The sequence below is a fragment of the Caretta caretta genome, chromosome 1 (genome assembly GCF_965140235.1).
Source record: "Caretta caretta isolate rCarCar2 chromosome 1, rCarCar1.hap1, whole genome shotgun sequence".
In the NCBI taxonomy this organism is placed as follows: Eukaryota; Metazoa; Chordata; order Testudines; family Cheloniidae; genus Caretta; species Caretta caretta.
The window spans coordinates 40,157,992-40,184,280 of NC_134206.1; the positions used below are offsets into that span (position 1 = coordinate 40,157,992).

At 42.6% G+C, this 26,289-nt stretch overlaps 1 protein-coding gene across 6 annotated transcripts in view; it reads left to right on the top strand.

The window, feature by feature from the left end:
• PARP4 (poly(ADP-ribose) polymerase family member 4) overlaps window positions 1-26,289 on the top strand; it is a 118,570-nt gene that overhangs the window by 76,328 nt on the left and 15,953 nt on the right. Inside the window, exons 27-35 of one of the 6 annotated variants that reach the window (XM_075127264.1) lie at window positions 1,108-1,188; window positions 4,433-4,513; window positions 6,471-6,566; window positions 8,578-8,736; window positions 9,391-9,702; window positions 12,776-12,964; window positions 14,297-14,443; window positions 19,789-20,469; window positions 20,708-20,827. In XM_075127264.1, coding sequence (XP_074983365.1) covers window positions 1,108-1,188; window positions 4,433-4,513; window positions 6,471-6,566; window positions 8,578-8,736; window positions 9,391-9,702; window positions 12,776-12,964; window positions 14,297-14,443; window positions 19,789-20,469; window positions 20,708-20,827 — 1,866 coding nt within the window. Of the gene's footprint in view, window positions 1-1,107; window positions 1,189-4,432; window positions 4,514-6,470; window positions 6,567-8,577; window positions 8,737-9,390; window positions 9,703-12,760; window positions 12,965-14,296; window positions 14,444-19,788; window positions 20,470-20,707; window positions 20,828-26,289 lie in introns of all 6 variants that reach the window. The other 5 variants (XM_075127262.1, XM_048845048.2, XM_075127265.1 and 2 more) reach the window with 5 other exon arrangements.

Genomic DNA, 26,289 nt, shown 5'->3' on the forward strand with positions numbered 1-26,289 from the left:
TTATTCAACAAAAAAACTTCAAAAACAGACTCCAACGAGAAACTGCAGAACTGGAATTAATTTGCAAACGGGACACCATTAAATTAGGCTTGAATAAAGACTGGGAGTGGATGAGTCATTACACAAACTAAAAACTATTTCCCCATGCTAATTTTCCCCCTACTGTTACTCACACCTTCTTGTCAATTGTTTGAAATGGACCATCCTGATTATCACTACAAAACTGTTTTTTTCTCCTGCTGATAATAGCCCACCTTAATCGATTAGTCTCGTTAGAGTTGGTATGGCAATCCCATTTTTTCATGTTCTCTGCATATCTATCTATTTATCTATCTACCTATCTTCCTACTGTATTTTCCACTGCATGCATCTGATGAAGTGGGCTTTAGCCCATGAAAGTTTATGCGCAAATAAATGTGTTAGTCTCTAAGGTACCACAAGTACTCCTCGTTCTTTTTGCTGACACAGACTAACGTGGCTACCACTCTGAAACATATATTCTCTGTAATTTTATTCTTTCAAAGTGTGTTATTTTAGCGTTTTGACTGGTCTATGCATTTCATAATTTTTATTTCTCTTACACTTAAATTGAATTCTTTGAGTAGTGAGTTCTATAATGCCTATAATGTTCTGTCCTGGCTGGAGTAATTATCCCATTTAACTTTTTTAAAATATATATTATATCTAGGTTTTTTGTTTCTACTGGTGGTGTACATCCACACATACCTTGGTGCACATAACAAAATTTATTCTGCACATGGATGGAAAAAATTAGAGGGAACATTGATTGACACACTTTTTATTAGCCACCAACCTTTATCACACAAGTTGTAGAGGGAATCAAACTTTAATATAAACCATCTTCTCAACAAAATGTCGTATGTGATGTTCCTGTCATTGTGCTTAAATACATTTAGGATTCCTTTTTTGTGGGTCTTCTGTATAGATTCTTTTGTGTACCAGGGAAAATGTTTTTAAAGATATGCATCTGATTACTCACAACTCCAATTCTGTTTGCATTTCTGAAAATGGAGCATCACTGCAGAAGTACTGACAGCACGGAATGATAGGGAAAAATGAGAGGAATACATTTCTTATTTCTTTCAGGCCACCTTAAATGCACTAATAAATGACCAAGAATTGCAAGAAATGGTATCAACCACTGAATTACAGAAGACAACAGGAACAGTGAGTTAGGCCAATGTTATTTATACATACCATATGTTAGGGGGCTTATTCCTTCACCCACTTACTTCCCTTGTCCTTCTCGCATGAACAGAGAGCAACAATACCCGAAGTCCAAAGGTGCAAACAATTTGATGTTTATTGGGGTAAACTTCCAGCAAGCATGATTCCAGTTTCCTTTCTTAGTGTCCCTCTTTCCAGCTCTGACACCACAGAGCCTTACCTGTGTCCCTGTTCCCATTCCCCCCCTCTTAGCAAAACATGATTCCAATTTCCCCACCCCCATTCTCTGTTCCCTTTCCCCCACCCACCCCACTCACTTCCTGATTGACTGCAGACTATATAGTAAAACTTGAGTTCTGCTTAGCTATACCTTAACCAATCATTTTACTGAAATTTAACTAACCAATCCTAACATACTGTAACATGATTATTTAACCAATTATATCCCACCACCTTAATTAGTTTACACCCAGCAAAATTAATTATACAGCAGACAGAAACAATCACAGAACCAGACAGAGATTATACAAACAAACAATAGGGAAATGGGGACTACAGTGATAGAACAAACACAGAAATGAGGATTTCACATCCCAGCTATTGATAAGTGAGTTCTTGCCAGATAGGATGCTATCAAACTAAGTTTCCTGTTACATCTTCTAGGCACTTCCCTTTCTCTGGAGGCAATAGGCCTTATCAGGACAGCCCTAACAGCCTAATAGCACCTAACAGCCCAATAGCACCTTATTTCAATGTGACTAGTTTGGAATGTGAGGATGTGACCGTTCACTTCCCAGCTTATGGCTGCCTCTGCTGCTTAGCCAAAGGCCTTAGCCTAAGAACAGGGCCTCAGACTGTCACAGTAAGAGAAAGCTCTTACACCAGCAGACAGTGATTTTGATTCTTTCTTTTATACCTCTATAACTAGCTATGTGATAAGAATACACCTAAATTCTTAGAGTATAGGCCTTTACAGACAGGCCTGAATATCTATATCCTAACACCATATACATGTTGTTTTAAAATAGCACATACCCTTGTTTTCAGCATTTTTGCTTCTGCTGTTTTAATAAAGAACCTCAGCCTCATTTGAAGGAAGCTTTTAAAAAGGCAGCTGACTTATGTGGGATAAGTGAGCACATTTCCGACATGCTTGATGGCCCAGACTGATTTGTAAAATATAAACTTACCTGGGTGGAAGGTGGTTCTTCTCATTTTAGGAATTTGTTGGGGCTACCTCTGTAGTTTCTGACGTTGAGGTGATGTTAGCTGACCTCTGCTGGGGATGATGCAGCAGCGTTCTCTTTCAATACTTAAGCCATTGCTTTTTGGAAAAATTCTAAAAGAACTGAGGCCTGGTCTACACTACATAGTTGGGTCGACGTAAGGCCGCTAGTTATGACCTAATTATGTCAGTGTACACACTGAAGCCTTGTCGTGCCGATGTAAATGCTCAGCTACATCGACATACTAACTCCACATCCACAAGAGGCATAGGGCTTATGTCAGTGTAGTTAGGGCAATGTAGCATCTGTGTAGACACCTCTTTACTTACATTGGCTGTTGGCCATTTCAGGGCTCCATGCTGGATCTGTGAAATTGATGAAAAAGCTCAGGGAGGTGAGAAGCCCGGGTGGCTCACTCCCGCTCCCAGTGGGGAGGCGAGAAGCTGAGAATCCGGTGGGCAGCTGGCCTCAGGTCCCAGTTGGGAGGCAAGAAGCCAAGCTGGCTCCTGGCGGGGAGCTGCGCCTGGCTCTCAGTCCTGGCTCTCAATCCCCAACACTATCCCTCTTCAGTCTCTGGAAGTGCTCCTGGTGAGGATGTGCACCATTGACAGGAGTGTAGTGTGGACATCAGTGACTGCAGTAATTGCTGAGGTGGCTGTAAGTCAACCTAACAGGTCAACTTAAGTCTGTAGTGTAGACTGTAGTGTAGATGCCCTGAGAGAGGAGGAATCGTAAAAGGCAGCACTATCCAGTGTGACCAAAGGTTGTGACTGTTTCAGTTAATATTGAAGAAACTGCAGATCCACTCCCTATGGGAAAGCACGGAAGCAGTCCTAAATAACTTCCTAAACTGAAAAGAAGAAAATGGCTAAAAGAGGCATTTATTTACTTTTCAGAGCTTGTCTACTCCTGGAAATTCACCTAAATAACTATTCCAGAATAATTATTTATTAATAATTATTTTGAAATCGTTACTTTGGTGTAAATTCATGTGTGAGCATTTTTATTTGTTAATGAGTGCATCTTTGCTGTTTATCTTAATCCACATTGGAAGCTATTTCAGTAAATTTCCAAGCTCTTATAAAGACAAACTGGGTTGGTGCAAATGGGGAAGGTACTCACTTATCCTAATGAGTCAGGTACTCTTTAAACTACTGTCCTGAGAGGTTCAAATGCTCATCTGGGCTTCAGATCAGTATTCCTCTTCATGGGTCAAGTTTTTAGTTTGTACCTCCACAAATCACACTCCTTCTTTTGATCCCACAACTAATCAAAGGTGCAGAAAGGACAAATGCAATTTTGACAGGTGCAAATTGCGATTGCAAAAAGAGAAGCTGCCTTATGAAAATCTGGGCCAAATTTCGAAGATGAGTGTTATTTTTCTATGCCTCAGATAGAATCTGAGAATTCCCACCATTTTTTCCTTTCCCCTGTATCCAGAAAGATCCCTTTGTTTTGGCTACCAACATCTAGCCAAAAAGGACTCACCAGGGGTTCCCTTCTGAGTCAGTCAATTTTTTTTTAAAAATGGACCTGTGGAGATGATTGGATGACACATTGCTCCATGTCCTTACTGGGCTGGGTTTAACAGTCCTCAGTACTCCCACTCCTTGTTGGCTTTAACATATTACAGTTGTACAGATTATTTTCCTCCTCTTGGCTAGAGTGGTGCAGTTGAAACAGAAATTACATCACCGGTTTGCACAGTTCACTGTCCCCCAGAGCTGATGGTATAAAGGTATGATGACTTTTAAAAGTTAAAAAAATGCGCACTAATCATAAAAATACAAAATTATTTCAAACAAGGTGTGGGATGTAATGCTCCTCTATGGAAAATACTGCCTTGAAACTTTTAACATTCAATAAAATGTAACTTTAGATGCCAGTTGTCCTGAAACTGAATCCTCATTGATCAGAAGACTTTAAAAATCAGAAAACCTTATACATAAAATGGAGATTTTTAAATACAAGGTTTTAAATTGGTGATCATTTGAACTTGTCTCTTTTCCTTAATGTAGCTTCTCCACAAACTCACAGCAAGAGCCCTCATTAGGGATTATGAAGATGGGATACTTCATGAAAATGAAACAGAACATGAGGTTTGTCATTCTAAAGATAAGAATATGAACTAGGAACCACTATTTTATCTCAGTTTATGCTTAAAACAAGAACTGTTAAAGGTTCAGTGAAATGGGGTTAGGAAGAGGAGAGGTGGAGAGAATGTTTGACTTGGGAATGGAAATTGGAAGGTTGCAGTATGAATTTCATAGATTTTAAGGCTGAAATGGACCATTATGATCATCTAGTCTGATGTCCTGGATAACACAAGCCAAAAGAACATGCCCAGTAACTTCTGCATCAAGCCCAGAACTTCTGTTTGAGCTATAGAATATCTTTTAGAAAGAGAGAGTCTTGATTGAAAACCTTCAGGTGATGGTGAACCCATCACATCCCCAGATAAGTTCCACTTAGTTTCTGTTCAAGAATTGTCTACTGTCGGAAATCTTTACCTCATGTAGGTACTTGTAGACTGTGATCAAGTCACTTCTTAACCTTCTGTTGGATAAACCAAATAGATTGAACTTCTTAAGTCTCTCACTAGAAGGCATGTTTTCCACATCTCAAATCATTTTTGTAGCTCTTTTCTGAACATCCTATTTTTCAACATTCAGTTTCACATATGTTTATAGACATGAGGGCATAATCCTGTAAACCTTTACTTGCTTGTATGTGTGAGGACCTGGTTGTGCAAACTTTATTCACCTGAGTAGTCCCACTGGAAGTCAGAGTTTTAGAAGCCAGTTGGACCCTCACGTCAGAAAAGTTTGCAGGAGTGGGTCCCAAGCTTTGGGGTCAGATTGGGGGGAAATATAGTAGTGGTACTTTTCACAGCTCTGCCTACAAAATAAGCTCTATCCATGTGAGTTGGGTGTAATGCTGCATCACAGTAAATCACGCAGATGTTTAAAATATGATGGTGCATGTTTTCAGAGCTCTACTAGTCTCCTTGAGCTTGTCTCCCCTTCACTGGGACTTGATTTTGCCCATGTGCTCTTCTAGGCAAATTGGGGTTGATTGGGGGGAATAAATAAGTGATGGTACCTTCCAAATGCCATCCTCTTGAGGCACCAAAGTGAGACAGTTAATTCACAGATAGTAAATTTTGCAAATCTGTGACACCCCCATACTGTTTTCTTACAAATAGTTAACACTGTTGACATTTAAATGATGGTTATTGGGCATTTGAGGTAACACTTCACTAAAATGAGTGGGCGGGGAGAGGGGGGGTCAGTCACACATTTCAGAGCAACTGGTCCATGCTCTGCCATACCAACAGAAATCTCCGCACCACTTACACTCAGTTGACATTTTTGAGATTTTCTTCACAGCCATGACAGCTAGAGGCTTACTTTATTTTCATTAAATGAAAGCTGAGATTCTGGAGAACATGATTGTTTGTTTGTTTTCAGAGAGGTCTCAGTATATCGTATGTCTGTGTACAGGATGTTTCTGAGTCCTGAACAGGCTTGAGCATTTCCATTCCTGACTTGACACAAATTGTGTCCCATAGGTGCAAGGTGTTTTGCTTTAGTTGTGCTGCTGACATGGTGCCCTTTAGGTTTCAGTAATGACTGTCATTGATCCAGGATCTGATAAGGAGTCATATGCTTGCATTGGAAGGAGCTGGAAGCCCAATGGAGCCCTGATTGACTTGTGACAAGACCATTCCAGTGCAGTTTTTCTTTAAGAATTACCAATTCCAGTTTCCTCTCCCTCAGCACAAGTGGATAAATCTGCAAGTAGCCGAGAGGGTTAGGATTAGCCCCTCTCCCTTCAGAACACTTCTAAACAGGAAGCAGGAAATTGGGTACACAAACATAACCACATCTGCACTGCTTAGAAATAGCTGCAAGCTGAGCTAGCTTACTTATATCCATAGTGCATAAGAACATATTGTGTATATTCAGTTTTGACATTGACACTTATTCTAGCGAATATTGTTTTCACCTGTATGTTTTGTTTTTAAACATATTTTGTCATTATATAACAACCTAGATGAAGAAACATACTTTGAAAGTCCTGATTATTAACCTCAGCATGGAGAACTCCATCATAACCCAGTTTACAAGCTTTGTGGCAGTAGAAAAAAGGGTATGTGTTTCCATTAAAATGTCCCATTACTGTCTATATGTCTCTAAAAATTCTTTAGAAAATAACTGAAAAGAAAAACAATTACTGTAATCTTGTAAGAATTAAAGCACATATTGCTTAATATTATCACAGTGAACAATTTTAGTTCTTTTACAGAAGAACTAAAATTATTTTTGCAAAAGCTTGTGTTCTTTGGTGCTTTTTGAATTATATGTTACTTTCCTTATGAAGCTTCTTTTATATCATACGTTGTTGGAGTACCTAAGCATCCAACCAAAGTCTGTTTCTGTCCCACCCACTACCCAGACTGGATGTTTGCAAGTGAACCAACAGAGAGGCATAATCTCTGTGTTTATTTTGGAGATACTTGCTTTTTTATGATTTAGAAACTGCAATTTTCTTTTTGTATCTGTGTATGCATGTGGCAGAGTTCAGAACTGTGCAAGTGTTCTGACTTCTGGACTATATCTGTAGGCACAACTTCTATAAAGGCACCATCTCTGGTCCAGAAAGAACTTTTTAATCTAGAAGAACAACACTTTTACCCTGTAGTCCTGCAACTGTAATTGAAAGAAACTGTTTGGGTTGCGGGCAGCAAGTACTGTGTCTTCCCATATGTCTGTACAGCATCTAGCACATTAGGAACTATTATAGTATAAGTAATACTGATAGTTATTAATTATTATTTATTTAGGATTATAAGTATACTAAAGGAAAATAATCAATTCCCTATTACGGTATAATTATCTGAATGTCATGGAGGGCACTGAGTAAGTTGGGATAACTTAAGGAACAGGAGACGTCCATATTTTGGACCATTACATTTGTACTGCATTTAAAACTAAAAATAGGCTGGCACAGATTTTGTTCATAGAAATAAATATTGTTTTGTTTGTGCCTTTTAAGAATATAACTCATACATTTGGCAGATGTCATCACATGTATAATATCCCAGCAATTCTGTGTAATAGTTATTGGTGGAATTATTGTCCCTTTCTTGTAAATACGGCTCCTTAATCAGCCAAAGATTTACTGTTAAGCTCTGTGTGGCACCCCTCCGCACTTGGTCACTACCTCCCTAGCAAAAATCTAGTCAGAGCTTTCACTCTTCTGGCAGTTCTTGCTCTGATTTTCAGACAATGTAATCATCTGTGTTGTTACCTCCTGGTAATGATCTTTATATAATACAAATTTTATAAATAAAGTGCCATTCTACTCAGGCTCTCTGATTACTGTGAAATATCATAAACAACAGTTAAACGTAAACAGTATAAACTTGGCAGTATAAAAATCAGATAACCTGCTAAAAAGCATACTGGTTCCAATACATTGGAAAACATCTTTATCATATACATGTATAATAAAGCAGGTCATGTGTCTTGTACATATATCAGAAAAAAGGAAATTTAAACATCGTCTTTGTATATTAGGATTCTGTACATCATCTACCATATTCCAGACCACTGCATTATACTCACAGAAGAAATACTCTTTTCTTTTCGTAATCTACAATATGTTGGTGTGTTTGGTTGCTCTTAACCATTGACTTATATACGGGAGTTGTGATGGGGAAGTGACACATGAATAACAGCTGACATCCAAAATTTTAAACTGTCTGATTGATCTGCCCGCTGAAAGCAAGTGAGAGGGTAATTTCTGAACTGAAATTACATAAAATACAAAAGAGGTTTATTAAAATACTTGGAGGTGCATTGCCAGTGTTGTGTGCCAGTCCATTTACTACCAATAGTGTGTTATGATACGACAACCCTTAATGCAGTCGGGCATTATAAAGTTACATTTATTCCGTGTTTGTGTATACTGAGCATCTTTTATATACTGAATACACCTCCTCTCTATATTTCCTTGCAAGTTTCACCCAGCATTTGACTCTCAACCTTACATTATCTGATAGAGAGGGAATCTCTGGCATAACAAGCATCACTTTTAAGGATTACAATAAAATTGAAGACAGTTCTCTAGTTTGTAATTCTGTTGCGTTTTAATTTAGGATGTTAATGAAATTCAGCATGCTGGTCTTCCAAACATTCTTGAACTTATAGCTGAGGAAGATGTAGACTTTTTACCCTACATGGACTGGGAACATGAGACATCTGGACATGGATACCTGTCTTCTAATAGAGGAGTGGGATTTGGCAGATGTGAATCGGTAAATATGCTTTATGTGTTCTTGTTTTTAACATTTTTTGTGTATTACCCAGTTGTGGTAGTAGATGATTTATAAGGTAGCAGTTGGTAGTTGTTTATAAAGTCTGCACCATTTCTTATTATTCTGGATGCAATTAATTTCATAAATGTTTGTGTGAAGTGCAAAAAATCAGAGGACTCTCTCTCAAAGAAAGGCAAGGTACATAAAAGGTGGTGTGGCATCAGGCCCCATTGCAGCAGAGATCTTTGAGAGAGAAGAGGATTCTAGTGGCCCTTTACTCTCTTCCAGGATAAATTCTTCCCTTTCCGTCCAGGGTCTTATACCATGCTTTCAGGCTGCTATTTCCCTCTCTTGGGAATATATACTTTATATATACTGCATTTATTTATATATATATTAGTCTTACTTATTAACAAGGAATGTACAGAAAACAAAAAATAGTTTCTTTGCTTATAGCCCCAAGCCTCTTTGGGTCTAGTGCTAGCTAAAGATCTCTCTCCCTTGCTTTTTCAGGGTCTTATACCATACTTACATTACAGGCTGCTGCTTCACTTTTTTGTGCCATGTCTACACTACCAATTTGTGTCAACAGAAGTGATGCTGACATAATAAAAATCACAATTTCGTGTTCATTCTTGCTCTCTCTGTTGGCAGATCATGTCCACGGTGTGGCCTCCCTCCGATCCACAGGGGGAGGAACCACTTTATGTGCCTGGGTGGGTGGAGTCAGGCCGGGTTCACCCTTCTCACTGGAAATTGAGAGGCAGGACGGGAAGTACAAAAAGAGGAACCTTCAGCTCAGTTGGAGCTGAGTCAGGGCAGGAGACAGGTGAATATCGCTCGCTGCTGGCCTCTTACTCCGCTGCTGAACCAAGCGGTGCCCTGACCCCAGAGGAGACCAAGTCCATGGAGGAGCTGCTGATGGCTATGTACCCCCGGGAGAGGGACAACACCTACAGAGCCCAGGTACCAAACAAAGAGGTAGTAGGAAGTGGCCCAGGGACACTAGACTATAGTCTGGTTGTATGGTTGCCTGAATCCAGGTCTGTGTGTTTCGGGCAGATCCCCGCTGACCCACTGACAGAACATTCTGCCACTTATAGCCTGGGGCTGAGAACCAGTGGACTAGGGAGGGCCTGGGTTCCCCTACCCCCTGGTGTTAAACCCATCCCAGGGGTGGCAGCCTCCCCACCATAGGTGAAAAGGCCTGTGTTTGTCTGCTGTTTGCCAGATCTGAGACAACAATCTGTGTAGTGCTCTGTCCTGCATGAGGGCCAGAGCCTATAGCCTGCTTGTTAGCTCTGCTGTACTGGAGAGCCAGAGCCCACAGATGGTTTGGTGCGCCGCCCCACCGAGAGGGTCAGGGCATTAGCACTTGATTTGCTAATTCCCCTGATGTTAAGCAGTGACCCCAGTGACATAATGAGGCAGTGTGGCTTCCCTCTGACCCAGATGGGGAGGGACAACCACCACCGCACTATATACCCCTTTTTGACCCAAGCAGCTAGTCAAAATTTGAGGCCCTGGTATTCCAGTTGGGGGGTAGAAATTGATGAAAGACTCTGCATCAAAAAATATCCTGATCTTGCTTATTAACAGGGAATGTACGAGGTCCTGGGTCCCCGAAGGTAGGAGGAACCAGGAAACAAAAAACAGTTTCTTTGCTTATAGCCCCAAGCTTCCTTGGGTCTAGTGCTAGCTAAAGATCTCTCTCCCTAGTTTTTTCCATGGTCTTATACCATGCTTTCAGGCTGCTGCTTCCCTTTCGTGCTGATTGTCTCTTTGGGATTGGGTATGAACGCACCCTACAATTAACATAACTGGCAGGATATGTAAAGCAGGAGCCCCTGCCCACCCAAGACAAAAGCATTTGCGAACCCACCCAGGGAACATGCATACACTCCTTGCCGAAACCCCATTCACCACTCAGTCCAAAACTCCTGGATGGGTTCACAACCCCTTATGGCTTAGGTGAGGAGGTCGTGCTTAACTTACCCTGACAATCATGTTAATTGTAAGAGCGCAGTCACATCTAATTTCAAAGATGTTTTAACTAAGCCCATAACAATACCTTCCCTTCCACCCTGCTATACACATCCTCACCCAAGATCCCACTATGGATAAGGTCCTGTGTAAATCATGATTTCATGGATTACATGGAAATTGTGAAATTAGCCCAATACCGTGATGTTTCCTACAGCAGGGAGACTGTTGGAAAAATCATGGAATTGGGCTCAATTGGCTGCTCATGGGGAAGAGAGGGGAGGGCATTGTCCTGGATGTGGGGTGTCTCACCATGTGGCACTGGCTGGCAGGCCCGGGGCAGGGATTGGGGCCTGTGCTCAGTTTCATAGAATCGTAGGACTGGAAGGGATCTCGAGAGGTCTTTTAGTCCAGTTCCCTATACTCAAGGCAGGACTAGATATTATCTAGACCATCCCTGAGAGGTGTTTGTCTAACCTGCTCTTAAAAGCCTCCAATGATGGAGATTCCACAACCTCTGTAGGCAATTTATTCCAGTGCTTAACCACCCTGACAGTTAGGAAGTTTTTCCTAACGTCCAACCTAAACCGCCCTTGCTGCAATTTAAGCCCATTGCTTCTTGTCCTATCCTCAGAGGTTAATGAGAACAGTTTTTCTCCATCCTCCTTGGAACAACCTTTTATGTACTTGAAAACTGTTATCATGTTTTTACCCCCCCTCAGTCTTCTCTTTTCCAGACTAAACTAACCCAATTTATTTCATTCTTCCCCTTCTTGACCTTTAATCATTTTTGTTGCTTTTCTCTGGACTTTCTCCAATTTGTCCACATCTTTCCTGAAATGTGGCACCCAGAACTGGACACAGTATTCCAGTTGAGGCCTAATCAGCATGGAGTAAAGCAGAAGATTTACTTCTTGTGTCTTGCTTACAACAGTCCTGCTAATACATCCCAGAATGATGTTTGCTTTTTTTGCAACAGTGTTATACTATTGACTCATAGTTAGCTTGTGATCCACTGTGATCCCCCAGAATCCTTTCCACAATACTCCTTCCTAGGCAGTCATTTCCCATTTTGTATGGTTGTAACCAGTGATGAACTGCCAAAAGCTGAAGAACCGGTTTCTTCACTCGATCCGGGATTTCGGTGGAAGGTCCTTCAGTCGCTCCGGGTCTTCGGCAGCACTGAAGGACCTGCCGCCAAAGTGCCACCAAAGACCCAGAGCGCGTGAAGGACCTGCTGCCGAAGTGCTGCCGAAGACCCGGAGCGCCACCAGGTGAGTAAAAATTAAAAAGTGATTCTCAGGGGAGCCTCCCCAGCCGAGAGCTCAGGCGGGCCGGACAGGACGGTCCCGCAGGCCGGAGTTTGCCCACCCCTTTAACAATCGGTTCTAAACCAGCTTCAAAATTTAACAACTGGTTTGCACAAACCGGTGCGAACTGGCTCCAGCTCACCACTGGTTGTAACTGATTGTCCTTCATAAGTGGAGTACTTTGCATTTGCCCTTATTGAATTTCATTCTATTTACTTCAGACCATTTCTCCAGTTTATCCAGATCATTTTGAGTTTTAATGCTATGCTCCAAAACACTAGCAACCTCTCTCAGTTTGGTATCGTCCACAAACTTTATAAGTATACTCTTATACCATTATCTAAATCATTGATGAAGATATTGAACAGAACCAGACCCAGGATTGATCCCTGTGGGACCCCATTCGATATGCCCTTCCAGCTTGACTGTGAACCACTGATAACAGCTATCTGAGAATGGTTTTCCAACCAGTTATGCACCTAATAGTAGCTCCATCTAGGTTTCAGAGTAACAGCCGTGTTAGTCTGTATTTGCAAAAAGAAAAGGAGTACTTGTGGCACCTTAGAGACTAACCAATTTATTTGAGCATGAGCTTTCGTGAGCTACAGCTCACTTCATCGGATGCATACTGTGGCATCCGATGAAGTGAGCTGTAGCTCACGAAAGCTCATGCTCAAATAAATTGGTTAGTCTCTAAGGTGCACAAGTACTCCTTTTCTTTTTCCATCTAGGTTGTATTTCCCCAGGCAACCACTGCTGCTTTCCTGTCTGGCCAGTTGGTGGGGACAGGGGGTATCCCTGACAATGCACAGAGATCAGAAGGCATGGTCCTACCAACAGCAGCCTCTGGCAGGCCCAAGAGAGACACTGCAGTGCTGGCTCTGTCTGACTGGCAAGGAGCTGAGACCGGGATCCGCTGTTTGGAAAATGAGCAGGTATGTGAGGGGTCCCTGCCCCAAAGCGGGGATCAGCAGCCCTGCATAGCCCATAAAAATCAAACACTTACCTGTGGTACTGCTGTGAATTTTTTTTAAAAAGCAAACTAATTTTCACTGAGCCTCAGCTATGGGTCACCATCCTGATTTAATGTTCCCTCCCACATCTCCAGTACTCAACTAGCTGGTGACCCCTCTGTGGATCATAAGCTGATATGTTTGTTCTAATAAACCACAGGTGGCAGTGTGGAGCTGGTAGCTGAGGGAGTGTGAGGAGAGGGACGACTTACTCCTGTCCTCCTGCTGGCAGACCCAGGTGGCTGCTGATACTTCACTCTGACAATCACCAGATGGCTTATGCAAGCAAGAGAATCAGCCCTTGATCCACAACTGAATCTCCATTTCAGTAGTGGCTCAGCCAGAGTTGGGGGATTACTGGAGATGGGGATAGGCATGTTTGCTGGTGGAGGAGGAAGTATTGTTGCATTGTGGGGGACAGAGATTGCTGTCTCGGCCAGCTGAGAGACTACAGCACAGAGCAGGGGCTTATGGAAGGGTGGGACCATGACTGGGGAGCATTTATAATGGAAGGGGGAATCTGAAGAGGACATTGCTGTAGAGGCCATGGGCAAAGAGGGGATTCCGACCTGGGGAACTGAGGAGGGTTGTTGGCCAAGGGATCTGTCAGCACTGGAAGCTGTCAGAGTCATCTGCACCGATTGTGCCAGTGAGATGCTCTACACTGTCACTCAGTTAACTGAACCGTAACTGATCATGGCTTTACTTCTCCAAGTTACATAGAGATTGCCACCATAAATTGTGGTAATCTACAACATATTGGTGTGCCAGGTTGCTCTCAACCATTAACTTGTATAAGGAAGTTGTGATGGGGAAGTGACACATGAGTAACAGCTGACATCCAAAATTTTAAACTGTCTGATTGATCTGCCTGTTTGAAAGCAAGTGAGAGGGTAATGTCTGAACTGAAATTACATAAAATACAAAAGAGGTTTCTCAAAATACTTGGAGGTGCATTGCCAGTGTTGTGTGCCAGTCCATTTACTACCAATAGTGTGTTATGATACGACAACCCTTAATGCAGTTGGGCATTATAAAGTTACATTTACTCCGTGTTTGTGTATACTGAGCATCTTTTATATACTGAATACAGTCCTCTCTATATTTCCTTGCAAGTTTCACTCAGCATTTGACTCTCAACCTTACATTATCTGATAGAGAGGGAATCTCTGGCATAACAAGCATCACTTTTAAGGATTACAATAAAATTGAAGACAGTTCTCTAGTTTGTAATTCTGTTGCGTTTTAATTTAGGATGTTAATGAAGTTCAGCATGCTGGTCTTCCAAACATTCCAATGGCTCCAGAACATTTAGACTTTTTACCCTACAAGGACTGGGAGCATGATACATCTGGATACCTGTCTTCTAATAGAGGAGTGGGATTTGGCAGAAGTGAATTGGTAAATACGCTTAATGTATTCTTGTTTTTAACTTTTTTTATGTATTACCCAGTTGTGGTAGTAGATGATTTATAGGTTAGCAGTTGGTAGTTGTTTATAAAGTCTGCACCATTTCTTATTATTCTTGATGTAATTAATTACATAAATGTTTGTGTGAAGTGCAAAAAATCAGAGTACTCTGTCCCAAAGAAAGGCAAGGTACATAAAAGGTGGTGTGGCATCAGGCCCCATTGCAGCAGAGATCTTTGAGAGAGAAGAGGATTCTAGTGGCCCTCTACTCTCTTCCAGGATAAATTCTTCCCTATCTGTCTAGTCCAAAGCCTTGTTTTCTTTAGAGTACTCAGATGGTGGTACTTCAGTCAGTTGTATTGCACTGATTGACGTACCACTAACTGTCCAGTGTAGCCACCCTGAATCAGGGTAAGGCTTGTCCTTGCTTAGATCGATTTAGATGTGGGATGTCATATATCCCTCAGCTGGTAAACCTCCTTCGTTTGCTGGTGGAGTCCTCCTCTCTTACATCCACCATGCCTCATTCAGCACCCACAGTATACTGCTACCCCTTGTTGACCCAAACAGCCAGTAAAAGTTTGAGGCCCTGGGGATGTTCTGGTTGGGGGTAGAAATTGATGAAAGAGTCTGGTATATTTGTTAATGCAGTCTTGCTTATTAACAAGGAACGTACAGGGTCCTGTGTCTCCAAAGGCAGGAGGAACCAGAACACAAAAAATAGTTTCTTTGATTATAGACCCAAGGCTCTTTGGGTCTAGTGCTAGCTAAAGATCTCTCTCCCTTGCTTTTCCAGGGTCTTATACCATACTTACATTACAGGCTGCTGTTTCACTCTTTTGGGCCATGTCTACACTACCAATTTGTGTCGACACAAGTGATGTCGACATAATAAAAATCACAATTCCGTGTTCACACTTGCTCCCTCTGTCACCAGATCATGTCCACAGTGGGGGCACCATCATCAACAGTGTGAATAATGCACTGTGAGTACCTATCCCACAGTCCTTCTGTCACTAGGTGTTGTGGGATGACAGAGTGAATCATGGCACATCTTGGGACAGTGTTAAATGTCCCGTGATGCATTGCTTTCTGTCCCAGCACTCCATGAGCTTCCGACTTCCTTTTGCGGCGTTTTTTCAACGGCCCTTCTTCACTGTGCACCCCGGCATTTTTGTGAGAAGGGTTGGATCCTGCACTGCTCTCCTATGCTCTGTTAACTGTCATGAAGACATTGCAGATGGCAGTGCAGTTAATCGTGAAGTTTCTAACTGAGGAAGACTCACATGTGCCTGACATTCTGCATGATATGAATAGGAGCAACTTTAGATTGCTTTTGGCATTCACTGAGCAGGTGCATAGGATAGACCGTCACTTTTGGGCTCATGAAACAAGCACTGAATGGTGGGATCGCATTCTCATGCAGGTGTGGGATGATAAGCAGTGGCTATAGAACTTTCGGGTGCAGAAAGCCAGCTTCCTGGAACTGTGCTTGGAGCTTGTCCCAGACGTGCAGCTCAAGGACACCAGAATGAGAGCTGCCGTCTTGGTAGAAAAGCGTGTGGCAATTGCTGTGTGGAAGCTGGCAACTCCAGACTGTTACCAGTCAGTCACGAATCAATTTGGAGTGGGGAAGTTGACCGTTGGGGCTGCGTTAATGCAAGTGTGCAGGGCAATAAATTGCATCCTGTTGCAGAGGACTGTGACTCTGGGAAATGTGTGTGAAATAGTGGACAGCTTTGCAGAAATGGGGTTCCCTAACTGTGGAGGGGCGGTAGATGGCACACGTATTCCAATTTTGGCACCAGACCACCTTGCAACGGAGTACATCAATAGGAAGGGATACTTCTCCATGGTGTTGCAAGCGTCTGTGGATCACCATGGGCATTTCACTGACATCAGCATAGGGTGGTCTGGGAAGGTGCATGATGCACACATCTTCAGAAACACCGGCCTCTACAGAAAGCTGCAAGTGGGGACTTTCTTTCCTAACCAGAAGATTGGGGGGGTGGGTGTTGAAATGCCCATAGTGATCCTGGGGGACTCTGTGTACCCCTTACAGCTGTGGCTCATTAAACCTTACACGGGACACCTGGACAGCAGTAAGGAGCAGTTCAACAACAGGCTCAGTAGGTGCCGGATGACAACTGAATGTGCCTTTGGCAGATTAAAGGCGCACTCGCAATGCCTTCATGGCAGGTTGGACCTCATTGAGGATAATATTCCTATGGTCATAGCCACATGCTGTATGTTGCATAATCTCTGTGAAGCTAAGGGTGAAAGGTTTGCTCAGGAGTGGAGTGCTGAGGCAGACCACTTGGCCGCTCATTTTGAGCAGCCAGATACCAGGGCTGTCAGAGGTGCACGCAGGGGAGCTATTCGAATCAGGGAGGCTTTGAGGCAGCACTTTGACAATGAACACCAGTAATATATATTTGTGTCTGAGTTGCTTCAATGTTACATGCCATGTAGTTTTCCTAGGGGGCAATAGTGACATTTGGGGCCTTATATGCCTGTAATAAAGTGATCAAAATGCCTGTGCATGTATTAGCAGTGCCTGCAATCTCACCTTGTAAAAAACAATTAAAGATGATTTACCATTATAAAAGTTTGCTTTTATTGCACAAGAAACAGCGCGCACACAAACACACAGATGCTTGCCAGGAAAGGAGGAACCAGGGAAAGGCAGACTTTCACAGCTGCGTGAAGGTCCAGCTATCATTGTGAAAGTTGTCTGAGGAGGTGGAGTAAAGGGGAAACGAAGAATCCTGGAAGGTGGAAAGGAATGTGTGGGCGGAACTTGGGGGGCAGGGAAAAGAGTTCTGAATGTACTGCAATGGAGATTGAGCACTGATCTGCTCAGTCTGCAGCATTATTAAGGACTTCAGCATCTGCATTTTCTCCTCCATTACTTTAATCATCAGCTCAGTAGCGCCCTTAACAAATGTGTAATTCTCTTTTCTGTCCTGCCCTTCAGCTTCACAGCATTCCTTTCATTCCCTTTTTTTGCATTGGATCACTGCAGGACCTCCCGGAACATGTCTTCTTTGCTGCATCTTGAGCGCTTGCTTATCTGGTGGAGACTCTCGGCCGGGTTGCGTGTGGCCTGAAGGCCACGTCTGGTGAAGCACAGGGTTACAATGCACAGAAGCGAGATTATTAAATTCACACACAGAATTGAAACATTTCTGTTAAATACACCTTTTGCAACATTGCAATCACTTTCTCACTGACCCTAGCCAGGCACACATCTCTGCAAACACCCAAAGCATTCTGAGTGTTGGTGTGGGGGCGGGGGGTCCACATGGAGAAAAGAGCACACACTCTTTGCAATACTAGGGAACAAATTCTAAAATTCTCCCACACTTTTCCACAGGCGGGGGTCATTCTAGCAGATATCTCACTGCTAAGGGTAAGCAGGGAAACAAGGGTACTCCATGCTTATGGCTTCTGCCCTGCTCCCTATGCTGCTCGCCTGTGTGCCGCTTTGGTCCCTGCACAAGTGATTGCCGAATGGTGCAGAAAAGTTTCCTACAATGGGGGAAGGAACAAAGCTGCTCTGCCACGGAACCTTCAGCAGAGGATTACCAAGTACCTCCAGGAAACTTTTCTGGAGATTTCTCTGCAGGATTCCCATGAGATCTCAGCATGCATCAACATCCTGTTCCGCTGTACTGATTAGCTACACAGGGAAATGTCCATCTCACAGAAACAGTCAGCCTCCCACATTTCTATGCCCTCAACCCACGTCTCCACTACACAGGCCACAGCCACTTACCAGGAGTTTCATCTCCTGCTTCTTGTTCACCAGAGAGCAACTGCTGAGACTGGCTAGACACCTCTGGAGTGGAGAACCATTCCTGGCTGCCTGCCCCACCGGACGACCCAGCTGGGAGCTGCACATCCTCATCTAACTCCACCTCTTTATCAATAACTTCGTCCTTGGGTTAGGTCCTCTTTCTGCCACCACAGGGCTCTTGGCTATCCACCGAGGTTAGCGTCCAGCTCCTTATAGACCCAGCAGATCTTAGGTGCAGCACCGGAGCGACGGTTTGCCTCCCTCGCCTTATGGTACACCTGCCTCAGCTCCTTTATCTTCGCTCTGTACTGCAGCGTGCCCTGATCACAGCCGTTTTCGCACAAGTCTCGAGAAATGTGCCCATAGGTATCCCATTTCCTATGGCTTAAGGCAGCTGTGACTGCACAGCCTCCTCTCCCCATATGTTGATCGGATCCAACAGCTCTGCAGTGGTCCAAGCAGGAGAGCTTTTGCTGCGATAACCCACCATGGTCACCTGGGAAGATGTGATGAGACCTCTCCACTCTGAGCAAACAGGAAATGGAATTTCAAAAATTCCCAGGGCTTCTAATGGGGAGGGGCGGATGGTTGTTTACCTGGCTGTGGGGCAGTGGAGTTCAAACTGCTGACCAGAGCAGTCAGAATGGGCATTGTGGGACACTTCCTGGAGGCCAATTAAAGCGATGAAATGAAGTGTGGTGTCTACACTTGCATTTTGTCAACCAAAATTTAGAGGAAAAAGATGTAAATCTCTCATGAGGGTGGATGTATTTTGTCACCAAAACCAGGCATTTTCCCTGACAAAAGTCACCTTGCAGTGTCTACACTGTTTGGGTTGACAAACAGCAATTTTGGCGACAAAACTTGGTAGTGTAGGCAAGGCCTTGCTGTTTGCCTCTTTGAGATTGGGTGTGAATGCACTCGACAATTAACATGACTGTCATGATAAGTTAAGCAGGACCCACCCCTCATAAAACAAAAGCAGTTGTGAACCCACCCAGGGAATATACATATCAGAACAATATTCAGAATAACCCCATTAACCACTCAGTCCAAAACTTCTGGGTAGGTTCACACCCCTTTTGTCTTTGGGGGGCATTCTGCCAACCTTATCCTGATAGTCATGTTAAGTGTAGAGTCCATTCACACCCAATTTCAAAGATGTTTTAATTTAGCCCATAACAAGGTTTCACCCAGCTCATAAGAATACCTTCCCTTTCACCCTGTTCTACAGGTCCTCAGCCAAGATCCCACAACGGGTAAGATCCTGTATAAATCATGAGTTCATGAATTGCATTGAAATTGTGAAATACCTCACAATTAAAAATGTGCACCTTATTTCTAGTCCGAATTTGCCTGGCTTCAGCTGCAAGGAAAGAAGTTGCTTGTTTAATTGACAAGAAGAATAGGCTTTGTGTTGAGCATGATGATGATTAGATTGATACTGAGTCTAATGAAAATATGATCTTAATCACAAAAAAAAAAAGTTGGTTTAAACTCCAGAAATATTTTGTTTTCTTATAATTTTACTCGACAGGTTCCTTTTCATGCAGTAACTAGTGGTTTTTCGGACCATTTCCTAACCGGAGGAGATAAACAGCTGAAAAGTCTCCAATTTCAAAGTGACAAAGAAGTTCCCTTGGTTGAACAGTGCATTTTACCAGATTCTACTGAATTGAGTTTTATAAAGGCTGCTAAAGTTGAATATGATCCTGGTGCCGCTGGAGTTGGACTATTTGGGTCTATCTCTGTGCCTCAACCAAAATTCAGCCTGCATGGTCAATCACTTTTAAACATCAGACTACCCAAGCCTCCAGCTAGTAAGCCTTTTTCTTTTCAAGTTTCTATACCTCCTCCTTGCCCTCTTCCTTGTGCTCCTCCTTTCCCTCCTCTTTGCCCTCCTGAATTCACTCAGGGGCTTTGTTCAGATTTAAAGAGTTCATTTACTCCTGTGGGCAGAACCCTGAAGAAGGCAAATTTTGAAACACAAGTTACTCCTGAAGTTCTTGCTTCATCAGCTAGGTTCAGACTAGGATCACCAATGCTACAAACTGCACCAAAGTATGGAGAAAAACTTCATCGTGAGCTCAGCAAGGTTAGTAGAAGTCTGAATTATGCTTTGCCTTTCTCTGATGTTGAACATGCAGCCAAAACAAACAGGAGTAGTTGCTCTCGATTGCACTGGACTTCTGCATCAAGGAATACTGAAGAAGAGGAGGTAAATTCTGCTCTTTTATAGTGATTTATATTTTGGAGGTTTAATTAACTTTTAATGGAGTGATATAAACTTAGATCTTGTTTCTTCCACCCTTATTCATGTTCATTAATCTTACTTTACTACACTAGTAGTCTCATAGATCTCAGTGGAATTAGTTGTGTGATGAAGTACTATTTAATATGAATAAGGCAGAATCAAGTTCTTAGTGACTATTTCTGGTTTGGTTTTGTTTTTAAAGGATCTTTTCTTAACAGCAATGAGGAAAAAACAGCTTGGTAAAACATCACCACAGATGAGGATTCAACAAAGCCCACCAAGTGCTGTAACCTGGACTCAGATTTTTAAGCTCCAAAATCAGGTACAGTGCCCTTATTTCCATATCTGCTTTACTTAAAAGCAAGATACGAGGAATAACTTTTTTTAAATTATTTTTATTACAAACAGTGTACTTTGGGTTCTTCTGTTGGCATCTAAAAGTAAATCTACATCTAGCAAAGAGTTCTGCCAGGTCCTTCAAGAGAATTTACTTAGTATTCCTCATGGTTCCTCAATATAAATAACAATATTGGTATCTCTGACAGGGTGCACTCACCACTCTGGCACCTCCTGCTGGCTGTCTTGGGAATTAGCTCTGCATGTTAGTGTGCCCTCTTTGGGTAGTGCCTCACCGCCGTCACTCCTGCTCTAGGACCCACATCTCTTCATGGACCGTGGCGTCCTCTTTAATGACACAGCCTTCCAGCTGTGCCGCACACTGTGCTCCCCCCTTCCAGGGGACCTGCAGTCCACTGTTCAGCCACTTCCCTTAGTGGCTACTGCAGTGAATTGTCTGGCCACTTCCTCATAGCCCCAGCATTCTCTTTGCCCTTGCCTCAGGGCCTTAGCCTGCAAACCGCAGCAGCCAGCCAGGAGCTGTCTTCCGTTCCCCCGGTCCCTGCTAGCAGCACTGCTCTGTTCAGGGTGCTGGCAGTTGTCTCAGCCCTCCAGGGACACAGTCCTTCCTCCTTGGGCTCCCAGCAGAGAACTGCACTCTCTGCCGTGCAGCTCCCTTTTTATATGGGCCTGATTGGCTGCTCCCTACAGCCCTTCTCTGATTGGCTGCCTCCAGCACAGCCTCCGTATGGCTGCTTTTAACCCCTTTTTTGCCAGTGAGGGGCAGCCACCACATCACACAATCTAATTTATACTGTGGATTTACTCAGAAAGAAATCAATTTCCCATATGTTGCCTTTTTGAAAGCCAGTTTGTTCAAAAAGCAGTTGCACTTTCAGACAATTCAGTCCTGCCATCATATAAGCAGGTTTGCATTGTGCAAATTCATCTTTCTTATTTGTTTATAATCTAATTTTGTAAGATGCACGATGAGGCAAAATCTTGGATGAGTTTGTTGATTTCATTGGCAGCTCCAGTGATCTGACTAGGAATCCTCAAAATAGCCTCCTCACAACCAAGAGATGTGTCTCAATATTTTTGAGATGCTGAAATTATAAGATAAATTTTCAACTCAGTATTCTGGTATAATTAATAAGTCAGAATCTTTAGTATTGTATTAATGGAAGCTAGAGTGAGAACATGGAACAGCCATACTGGATCAGACCAATGGTACATATAGCCTGCTATTCTGTCTTCTGACAGTGCCTGAGCCCAAATGCTTCAGAGGGAATGAACAGAACAGAGCAATTATTTACAGATCCGTCTCCCGTCATCCACTCCCAACTTCTGGCAGTCTGAGTCTTAGGACACCCAGAGCATGGGGTTGCATTCCTGACCATCTTGGCTAATAGCCATTGATGGACCTGTCTTCCATGAACTTATCTAATTCTTTTTTGAACCCAGTTATATTTTTGGCCTTCACATCATCCCTGGTAATGAGTTCTACAGGTTGACAGCGTTGTTTGCGGAAGTACTTCATTTTGTTTGCTTTGTTTACAGTCTTTTTAATTTCTCCTCATATGGAAGCTGTTCCATACCCCTAATCAATTTTGCTTCCCTTCTCTGTATATTTTTTCAATTATAACATTTTTTTTTTTGAGATGGGTCAACCAAAACTGCACACAGTATTCAAGGTGTGAGTTTACGATGGATTTATATAGTGCATGATGATATTTACTGTCTTATTATCTATCCCTTTCCTAATGGTTTCTAACATACTATTATCTTTTTTATCTGCCTCTGCACATTGAACAAATGTTTTCAGAGAACTATCCACAATGACTCCACAATCTCTTTTTTGCGTGGTAACAGCTAATTTAGACCCCTACATTTTGTATGTATAGTTGGGATTATGTTTTCCCATGTGCATTTCTTTGCCTTTATCAACATTGAATTTCATCTGGCATTTTGTTGCCCAGTCATCCAGTTTTATGAGATCTCTTTGTAACTCTTCACAGTCAGTTTTGGACTTAACTATCTTAAGCAATTTTGTATTATCTGCAAACTTTGCCACCTCACTGCTTACCCCTTTTTCCAAATCGTTTATGAATATGTTGAACAGCACTGGTACCAATACAAACCCATGGGGGACCCCGCTATTTACCTCTCTCCACTGTGAAATCTGACCATTTACTCCTACCCTTTATTTCCTGTCTTTTAAGCAGTTACTGATCCATGAGAGGACCTTCCGTCTTATCCCATGACTCCTTACTTTGCTTAAGAGCCTTTGGTGAAGTATCTTGTTAAAGGCTTTCTGAAAGTCCAAGTACATTATATCTCCTGGGGCTCCCTTGTCCACATGTTTGTTTATCCCCATGAAGTATTATAATAGATTGGTGAGGCATGATTTCTCTTTACAAAAGCCATGCTGACTCTTCCCCAGAAATAGTGTTCATCTATGTGTCTGATAATTCTGTTCTTTACTATAGTTTCAACCAGTTTGCCTGGTACTGAAGTTAGTCCTATTGGTCCATAATTACCAAGATAGCTTCTGGAGCCTTTTTTTAAAAATCAGCATTACGTTAGCTATCCTCTAGTCATCTGGTACAGAGGCTGATTTTAGATGATAAGTTATATACCACAGTTAGTAGTTCTGCAATTTCATATTTGAGTTATTTCGGAACTCTTGGATGAACACCATCTGGACCTGGTGACTTATTACAATGACTGTCAATTAATCACAGTTAAACAAGTGATTAACACAAAACAAATTAACTAGATTTTTTAAAAATCATGATTAACCACAGTTTCAATTTACATTTATTATAAATATTTTTGGATGTTTTTCTACATTTTCAAATATTGATTTCAGTCACAACACAGAATACAAAGTGTACAGTGCTTACTTTATATTATTTTTATTACAAATATTTGCACTATAAAAAAGATAAACCAAAAAATTAGTATTTTTTAATCCATCTCATACAAGTACTGTAGTGCAATCTCTTTATTGTGAAAGTGAAACTTATAAGCGTATAATAATTTTTTAACATAACTGCACTTAAAACAATGTAAAACTTTAGTGTGTACAAGTCCACTCAGTTTTACTTCTTGTTCACCCAGTTGCTAAGACAAACAAGTTTGTTTACATTTATGAGAGATAAGGTGTGGGAATCTCTCTCACATCTTCTGTCGTGAAGTCTGATGTGAAGAATTTATTTAGCTTTTCCACAGTGGCCTTGTGTTCCTTGAGTGCTCCTTTAGCAACTCGATTGGTAGCCCACGGATAGTCTTCCTACTTCTGGTATACTTACAAAAATTTTGCTGTTAGTGCTTGTGTCTTTTCCTAATTGCTCTTTAAATTATTTTTTGGCCTGCCTAATTATACTTTTACAGTTAACTAGTATTACCATGTGCTCCTTTGCACCTGTTGGCTTTCCCTCAGCCCTTAGTTTAAAAACTCCTCCACAACTTCTTTAATTTTACATGCCAGCAATCTGGTTCCTTTTTGGTTTAGATGGAGCCCATCCTTCCTGTATAAGCTCCACCTTTCCCAAAACCCTCCTCCAAACACTATCATCTCATCCATGCTTTGAGACCCAGCAATTCTGCCTGTCTAACTGGGTCTGTGCATGGAACTGGAAGTATTTCAGAGAATGCTACCGTCGGGTTCCTGGACTTTAATCTCTTACTTAGCAGCCTAAATTTGGCCTCCAGGACTTCTCGCCTACCTTTTCCTATGTGGTTGGTACCTACATGTACCATGACCACCGGCTCATCCCCAGCATTGCACATAAGTCAGTCTAGATATCTCAAGAGATTCACAACGTTTGCGCCTGGCAGGCAATTCACCATGTGGTTCTCCTGGTCATCACAAACGCAACTATATTTCTAATAATTGAATCCTCCATTACTATTACCTGTCTGTAACATACCAAGGTACAATCTAGATCAGTGGTCACCAACAGGTTGTTCTTCTTTGAGTAGTGTCCCTATGAGTGCTCCGCTGTAGGTGTATGTGCGCTCTTGCGCCTCTAATCAGAGATTTTTGGTAGCAGTGTCCATTGAGCCCATGCATGTGCTCTCCTTCCCTCCTGGTCTGGCACTGCAGGGGCGAAGCCCCCTCACTTCCTTCTCAACCGCCTTTGGCCTCAAACAGAGCGAGTAGTCATCCCTTCCTTATCTGTGTCATTAGCATAAGTAGCAGTTGTTTTTGTTTCTTTTGTTCTCCTTAATAGTTAGTGTTTCATTTTTATTTACTCCTTTGGGATTAAAGGAGAAAAAAAGAGAAAGAAAGAAAAAGAACTTTAGTTTCCTGCCCTGTCTGAGGGCACCCCCACCTCCCAGGCATTTAGTAGACTCTAAGTTTTTCAGTTTATTTTAAAAAAAAAAAGAAAATAAAAAGGAAAAGAAGAGAAGGAGTAAAGAAGACCTTTTTCTGCATTCCCCACTGCTAGAGGATGATAGCCCCCCGCCCAGGGGCATGCCTGGTTCTCCCTGCTCCAAGAGGTGCCTCTCCTACAAGGAGTCAATTCCTGTAATGGCCAGACACTCTTACTGTGTCTGGTGCCTGGGAGAGCCTCACAGAAGTGCTTCACCTGCCACAGCTAAAACAGCAGTCTCTCAGGAACTGAGACCTGAAGTTAAAACTCCTTCTTATGGAGAAGGTACTTCAGTTTCCAGGGGACTCCGGGGTTGACCCCGGATCATCCCTGGAGCCTCTAAAGATACGTCTACAGTACGAAATTATTTCGAAATTATTCTATTCAAATTTTTGGAAGCAATTTTATACATTTGGTCTTGTGTGTCCCCACTAAAGCACGTGAATTCGGTGGAGTGCGTTCACAGTACCGAGGCTAGCATCGAATGTCAGAGCGGTGCACTGTAGGTAGCTATCCCACAGTTCCCGCAGTCCCCGCCGCCCATTTGAATTCTGGGTTAAGCTCCCAGTGCATGATGGGGCAAAAACATTCTCGCGGGTGTTTCTGGGTGTGTGTCGTCAGTTGCTCCTCCCTCTGTGAAAGCTGCGGCAGACAATCGTTTTGCGCCTTTTTGGTGTGCAGACACCATACTGCTTTCAGTAGATGGTGCAGTATGGTGCACTGCTTCTCTCCTAATACTCTGAATCCACCTCGCATTTCCTCTTGTCTTTCTATGTAATCTCTATAAGCATCTACTCTTTCTATTCCTCATCAACCGCTTCCACTGCCAACTCTGCTTGGCCATCATGAACCGAGCAGCACAGCTTCCACCACCAACTCTGCTCTCCCGCTCTTGCCACGCTACCGAGCTTCTCCATGTTGTCTGTCTTGGATCCCGCCTCCGAGAAAGCTACAGAAGACAACCATTTCCCACCTTTTTTTGTTTTTTGTGAACCAAACAGCACCTCTTCCGCTGCCACTCTGCTCTCCTACATTTCATGCCCTTTTTCCAGGATTACCCATGCAG